Source organism: Pithys albifrons, chromosome 8 (genome assembly GCF_047495875.1).
Source record: "Pithys albifrons albifrons isolate INPA30051 chromosome 8, PitAlb_v1, whole genome shotgun sequence".
Lineage (NCBI taxonomy): Eukaryota > Metazoa > Chordata > Aves > Passeriformes > Thamnophilidae > Pithys > Pithys albifrons.
In genome coordinates, this window is record NC_092465.1 from 22,345,449 (window position 1) to 22,352,945 (window position 7,497).

General features: G+C 59.5%; 1 protein-coding gene across 1 annotated transcript; it reads left to right on the forward strand.

Moving 5' to 3' along the window:
• The first annotated feature begins 343 nt into the window (after positions 1-343).
• On the forward strand, positions 344-3,152 carry SP9 (Sp9 transcription factor). Its single transcript, XM_071562268.1, has 2 exons — positions 344-453; positions 1,204-3,152. Exons 1-2 carry the CDS (start codon positions 433-435, stop codon positions 2,554-2,556), a joined length of 1,374 nt encoding a protein of 457 aa, XP_071418369.1. The 5' UTR covers positions 344-432; the 3' UTR covers positions 2,557-3,152.
• Positions 3,153-7,497: the final 4,345 nt, after the last annotated feature.

Here is a 7,497-nt window from a genome sequence, read left to right on the forward strand (position 1 = left end):
CAGCGTCAGGCGTGACACCAGCCTTCGGCCGGCGCTGACCCCGCTCTCGACCGCTGCCCTGTGCGGGTATCCCTGCGCGCCCGGCGGGCGGTGCGGGCGGTGCGGGCCCCGGGTCCGGCCCCGCGGGAATTGCGGCGCGGCCGCCGCGGGCCGAGCGCGGAGTTTTCTCCCCGCGCTCTGACTGGCACGCGCCCCGCGCCCCGGCGCCGGCACCTCCGCGCAGCCTGATTGGCTGCCGGGCCGCTCCGGGCCGCTCCGCCCGCGCCCTCATTGGGCGAGCGCCGCCGCCAGCGGTACTTCAAAGCGGGCGCTGCCCGCACTTAGGCAGAGTTTGGCCCCGCCGCGCCGGAGTGTCCTTAGTGCCGCCGGGCAGCGCGGGGCGCACACCGAGCGCCGTCCCCTCCGCCCCACCGCCCAGCCCACGGACGTGCTATGGCTACGTCTATCCTCGGGGTAAGTCGCACCGCGCGCTTCCTCGCGGCTTCCCCCTGGAAAAACTGTCCTTGCCGCCGCCGCGTTGGGGCTGCCCCTCGCGCAAATCGCGCGGACCCGCGGATGGGAGGTGATCCCGGCCCGCCTCGGGGGATTTCACTGCGGGCTGCCCATTGAGTCGTTCCCAAAGAGTTTAGTCTGGAAACTCACTGGGACAGAGGGAAGCCGTGCTGCTTCTGCTCTCTTTTGTTTTGGTGTTAGTTTTTCGTTTGGTTGGTTTTATTTTGGTTTTGTTTGTTTGTTTTTATGTTGTTGGTTTTTTTTTTAACTTGGACTACGGTTGATTTCCAAAGATTTTCTCCAGCCCGGCGTTGCGCATGGCGACGGTCGGAAGGCTCCGCACCCCGGTCGCCTTGCTGCCATATCGGTTTTCCGTCGCTTCTGTACGGTTGCTCGAGGAGACGCCGCATTTCGTTCCCACGGGATTTTTGGTTTAACGGTGATACGCTCGAGCAGCCCTCTCGGAACACGCGTGTCGCTCGTGCCCGTCGGGATCCGCTTCCGATGTAAATCCTCGGGCGCCGAGATCGGTCCCCGGCGGAAACCGAGTTGTGCCAAGCGCGGCAGGGCTGAGCCTTCCTCCAAAATAAGAAAACTTTTCCGCGGTACCGGTCGTTGTGCCGCAGTTCTACCCGCGCTGCCGCGTCCCCGCGGGAGCCTGGCGAGGCGGCAGGGGGTTAGGCTGATGGGTCGGCTTTGTCTCTCCCGCAGGAAGAGCCGAGATTTGGAACGACTCCCCTGGCCATGCTGGCCGCCACCTGCAACAAGATCGGCAACACCAGTCCCCTGACCACCCTGCCCGAGTCCAGCGCCTTCGCCAAAGGGGGCTTCCACCCCTGGAAACGCTCCACTTCCAGCTGTAACCTGGGCTCCAGCCTCTCGGGCTTCACGGTGGCCACGAGCAGGGGCTCCAACGGACTGGCCAGCGGCACAGGCACCGCCAACAGCGCCTTCTGCCTGGCTTCCACCTCACCCACTTCCTCGGCCTTCAGCAGCGACTACGGCGGCCTCTTCTCCAACTCGGCGGCGGCGGGCGTGTCCCCGCAGGAGCCCGGCGGGCAGTCGGCCTTCATCTCCAAAGTGCACAGCTCGGCCGCCGAGAGCCTCTACCCGCGGGTGGGCATGGCGCACCCCTACGAGTCCTGGTACAAGTCGGGCTTCCACTCCACACTCTCGGCGGGAGAAGTGGCCAACGGGGCGGCCTCCTCCTGGTGGGATGTGCACACCAACCCGGGCTCCTGGCTGGAGGTGCAAAACCCGGCGGGGGGGCTGCAGAGCTCGCTGCACTCGGGCGCCCCCCAGGCCTCGCTGCACTCCCAACTGGGCACCTACAACCCCGATTTCAGCTCCCTCACCCACTCTGCCTTCAGCTCCACCGGTCTGGGCTCCACGGCTGCCTCTCACCTGCTCTCCACCAGCCAGCACCTGCTCACTCAGGAGGGCTTCAAGCCCGTGCTGCCCTCCTACACGGACTCCAGCGCGGCGGTAGCAGCAGCCAGCGCCATGATCTCGGGCGCAGCCGCCGCCGCCGCCGGGGGCGGCTCTGCCCGCTCCGCCCGGCGCTACTCAGGCCGCGCCACCTGCGACTGCCCCAATTGCCAGGAGGCCGAGCGGCTCGGGCCGGCGGGGGCCAGCCTGCGGCGCAAGGGGCTGCACAGCTGCCACATCCCCGGCTGCGGAAAGGTGTACGGCAAGACTTCGCACCTGAAGGCGCACCTGCGCTGGCACACGGGCGAGCGGCCCTTCGTCTGCAACTGGCTCTTCTGCGGGAAGCGCTTCACCCGCTCCGACGAGCTACAGCGGCACCTGCGGACTCACACGGGCGAAAAGCGCTTTGCCTGCCCCGTCTGCAACAAGCGCTTCATGCGCAGCGACCACCTGAGCAAACACATCAAAACGCACAACGGGGGCGGCGGGGGCAAAAAGGGCAGTGACAGCGACACGGACGCCAGCAACCTGGAAACGCCGCGCTCCGAGTCCCCCGACCTCATCCTGCACGAGGGGGTGGGCGCCGCCGCCCGCGGACCGGGCAAAGAACCTACCGCGGGGCCCGGCGACTCCTAGGGGGCAGCGCCGCCGGAGGCGCCCGGACTGTGCCCCGCACCGGCCGGAGGGACACGAGCCGCCCCGGGCCGCAGCGGGGGCGGGCCGGAGGACAGCGGGGCCGGAGAGGTGCGGCCCCCCTCCCGCCCGGCCAGTAGGTACCGAATGACACTTTCTTCCGTTTCCCTTTTTCTGTTGGAAGGCAAGCATCCTATGAGAAGCTTAAGGTGAGAAATCCAGCTGCAGCTCCGAGACGATCCCTCTGTATCTCATAAATATCTGTATAAATAGGGTTCAAAAAAGAAAAAAAAAAGAAAACCAGATTGTGTTCCCTTATTTTTCTTGTAAATGTTGATCTGATAAGAGGTTTGGGGATTTTTTTTAAATTGGTGAATTCCTGAAATTCAGGGAGGTTTTGGGGGTTTGATTAATTTTTTTTTTAATTTTAAATTTCTGATGCACTTTGTGGAAGTCAGTATATATGTAAAAATATTTAAAATGTTGAGTTAACACTTCACTCAAACACACGTAAGTTAAGGTCTCTTAAAGAAATTAAATGCGTTTATCTGTATGGAAAAAATCTTGACATATTTTCATTTTGGTATTATTAAAGGACTCTGAACAATATACTCACGGGTTTGTTCTTCTTCGTGCCCCCTCCCCGCCCAGTCCTTGCAGGGGTCAGATTTTTAGTGGGAGCCCTCGCACCCCCTTCCCGTCCTCTTTACAGTCACTATGATCAAAAATGCAGCCAGCGACGACAGCCAGGAGGGTAAGGGACCGGCCCCCGAGCCAGGCGCGCTGAACCGCTCCGCTCGCTCTTTTCAAACCTCCTTAGGTTTGGTCTATTAAAAAAAAAAAAGGCACAAACCAAAAAAACCCCACAACATTTAAACGGAGTCCGGGTCCCACGGCATCAGCCGGGAGCCACGCCGAGACCTAATCGTCTTTGGCGAAACCATCCCCAAAATCGAATGAAGGCGAACTGTGCTAAGGAACTATTTATTTAATTTCAAAAACCTTTAGCGCCACAAGGCTGCCTAGGCTGGGAGGTGATCTCGGGGGAATAAATCGCTAGAGTCAATACTCCGGAAAAGACATTTCATGCCTAAATGAAAATCTTGTTAAATGTTATTAATTTTGACTTAGAGCACACAGCAGCCCCCTGTGCCTTGTATTCCCTTATTAGGGATTCATGTCTTATCAAATATCTAATTAATCTCCTAGACATCATTTGTTCTGGCCAACTTTATCTCAGCTGGTCCACGGGGAAAACTCCGAATATTCTCGGTGACAAAGCTCCCTTGAAGATCCTTTTAATTGTCCAAATTAACTGCACCAAATTTGCATGTCAAACGGTAAAGGGCAACCTAAGATAAAATGTAAACGTTTTAAAAGCCCCAAACTAAGCACTTGATTTGATAACTAGGCTTTTTAATGTTAGGGAAGACAACTGCTCCTTTCCTTTTCAAAGACAGTTGATCTATGCAAATAGTGAATTGGAAATGCTTATGTCCCCATGCAGTCAAATGGTCCTTGCATGTTATTTGAATATCAGTGGCTCTGCTATTGAAAAGGTTCAAGGATGCTCTCTGACTTCTTTGTGATTACTCAGTGCAGCGTCTTATTCTGAAGAAAAAAACCTCAGGAATAATTAAAGGCTGGGCTAAGGCCTGGGAACACATTTGGGACAGGAATCTCATTTAGACAGGCTCTTTCAAAATAAGGCACAGTTAAATTGACCAGAAGGCAATTATTGAAATGAAAATTATTTTCACTCCCTTTGTCTCCTGACCACCAACCTAACATCCACAGTATTTTTTTAAAGGCAAATTGTTAAATGAGATAATTGTGTTATTAAAAAAAAAGAAGGGGGGAGGGAAAAAAGTTAATTTACTCTTCCCAGTACAGATTGGATGAATACAAATATTTTAATCCTCCATAAAACAGGGAATGCAAATAACATCAAGAAACGGATTCTGCTGTCGGCCACCAACCGGAATAAAGACGTTGCATTAAAGAAAATACATCTGCCGTGAATACTAATAACAACGTCCCAGCTCCTCCGCGCCACTGTTGCACAAAAGCGGCCGGGCAACGCCGACAGCGCCTGTGCCCTGGGGCGGCGGCGGGAGCCCCGCGGGCCGTTCCGCGGGCCGGGGGAAGGGACCCGCCAGGGAGAGGCACCTCGCATCCCCGCTGCCGACAGCACCTTCCCCGAGAGCCGCTCCGAAATTTTCCTGGCCAAAAGCATCCCGGCAAGGTGTCTTCCCTTCCGGCCGGGTGCCGGCAGGTTTCCCGGGGGGCAGGGGAGGGGAGCGGGCGAGGGGGACGCGCTCGGGCGGCGGTAACACACAGAGCGGGCCGGGCGGCGGGACCCAGCTCTCCTTCCTGCCGGGCGGTCTGGGGGCTGTGCAGGAATGCACCCGCGCGGGGTACTGGGCAGAAGTCAGCTTTGTTTTCGATTTATAATAAAACACATCAAAGGACACCATCCAGGTCCAGTTTCTGCTAGACCGGGGTTACAATTCTCAGCTCAGTGATCAAGGACCTCTTTGCATTGCCTTTGCCCCTTCGGGTCAGAAAACGTCCATCACTTACAGACTCCCCAGAAACGAGGAAGGGAGAAGCTCTGGGCCGCAGAGCCGGTTCGTTTAACGGGGAAAATAGAAAGCATGTCACCTTTTTAAAAATAAATGACACCATTCTTTGGTAAGCGTTAACGATAATTATATGGTCTGGGGAACTTCTCCACAAAAAACCCCCTGAAGAACAAGCGGTCTGAGAACCGAAAAATAAATCTGAATTTCAGTCTTTGAATCCGTAGTTCAGCATTACCACTTTAGTGAGAGGATGCTAACCCGAGAGCGGGAAAGCACTGGGAACGGGAGGAATGCCCTGTCGGGCTCCGGCGGGAAGCGAGGCATAGGGGAAGCCGGGCTCCCCGCCGCCTTGGCCCCGCTCGCCCGTGACCTGAGCCTCGCTCCCATTTACATCCCGCTCCAGCTATTGCTGCCCATCCCTACACCTCGCGGACAGCACCTTCAGCCTTGCTCCGCGAGCCCCTTAACACACGGCAAAAGACCAGCCAGTGACACCAACCACCACCGACGGGAGAAGGTAAAATGCCAGGAAAAACTGTCTAGAAAATATCATTCGATCGCCGAGTACCCGTTCGCAGGAAGCGTGTCCCTTGCCCCCCGCGGCGAGTTACAGCCCCAACGGCTCGTTTTACACTTTAAAGGTAAAATTAATATTTTTGTTCTAATGAGATATATATAAACACCCGATCCCGTGCCTGGACAGCTTCTTAATTGCGTCTTTCAATTCAAATGGAAACTTTATCTGCGGGAGCTGTAATTTATTTGCAGCCATTATCTGTTCGCCAGGATCCGCTCCCACCCTTCCAAAACGCAGATGAAGGGAAGCTAACAGACAGCCCGCCCCTTTGGGTAATTGGTGCGCTAAGTGTTTATTTTAAGTGATAATAATTTAGCTACAAATTTCCTCAAGGAATAACATCCTCCACACATTACAAAAAGACCGGGAGGCGCACTCCGGAGACGCACACCGGGACGCGCCCGGCGCGGGCCCGCACCGCGGCTGCCGAGCGCCACCTCCCGGCGCTGCGCGCGGGCCAGGCCGGCCCGAGGGGCCGCGGCGGGAACGCGGAGGGGCCGCTGCGGCTGGGGCGGGCCGGGGGCGCGGCGGGGCCGGGCCGGGCCCCGGGAGCGTGCGGGCGCGAACTTCGCTGGGAGGCGGTGGGGCGGGACGGGCCCGTCGCGGCCACGCTCACACCCACCCCCGAGGGCGCCCGGCGCGGCTCCGCCGCTCCCCCGGGGCCGGCACCCGGCGAGCCGGGCGGGCCCTCCGCGGCCGCCGCTCCCCGCGGGGCGGCCCCGCACCTGTGGCCGGGCGCGGCTCCGCCGCCGCCGCCGCCGCCACCGCCCAAGGCGCGGCAGCGCCGCTCCCGAGATGTGCTAATTGGTACCTGGCGGCGGGGCGCGGGGTCCCTGTCCGCTCCCCGGCGTAAAGTAGGCTGCTAGAAAATTTGAAATTGCCTTTCAGCCTAAAGCTGCCTTACCTGAATGTCATAATTACAGTAATTATGTACATCCAAATTACATGCTAATTAAATTAGAATCAAATCGTTCTAAATCGAAAGCAAATGAGGTAGCGAGAATTAATCAATGACAACATAAATAGAGAGCTTCCTTCAGGGATATTTATTGTACCGATCCGAGCGGGAGCCCGAACTGGGAGCCACCCGTTTATTTACTTTCGGAGCCGGAATAATTTACTGCACTGCGTTACTTCCAAGCCGTGTGTCCGGCGGGGCAGCAGAGCCGAGGCGCGGCCCGGGAACCCCGGCCCGAGGCTGCTCGCCGGCCCTGCCCGCCCCGAGAGCCGCCCGGCGGAGCCGGCGGGGGCGAGAGCCGCGCCCGTCTCAGCCCCAGCCCCGGCCCCGGCCCCGACCCGAGCCCGCGGGGCCAAGCAGCAGGAGGGGCCCCAGCAGAGGCGCCCCCCGTCCCTCCCTCCCGCCCCGGGGGCGCCGCCGGTCCGCGCTACGGCCCCGGGCAGTGCCGGCCCCGGACAGTGCCGGCCCCGGACAGTGCCGGCCCCGGGCAGTGCCGGCCACGGCCCCTGCGCTCCCCGCGGGCCGGGGGAACACTTCCCGTCCCCGCCGCCCGGCCCCGCGGAGGGTTAACCCTAACCCGCCGCTTTTGAGAAAATAAGTAACTCTACAGCTAGAGCTGCTCTTACCGCCATCCGCGGCTCGACAGCACCGCCTGCCGGGCCCCGCCTGCTCTGCCGCGCTCGGCCCGGGGCGGCGGCGCGTTCCCCGTTCCCGCCGGGCCGGGCCCGCAGCCAACCCCGCACCGCGGGCGGGGCCGTCCGGGCACAGCGGCCAAACGCGGCCCCGACCCTTCCGCTTCCTACCAGGGCTCCAACCCACCGTCG

Bases quoted from the DNA above. Each gene is read 5' to 3' on its own strand.
- SP9 (XM_071562268.1), top strand. From the start codon at position 433: ATGGCTACGTCTATCCTCGGG. The intron at 454-1,203 runs GTAAGTCGCACC...TCTCTCCCGCAG, and splicing joins TGGCTACGTCTATCCTCGGG to GAAGAGCCGAGATTTGGAAC.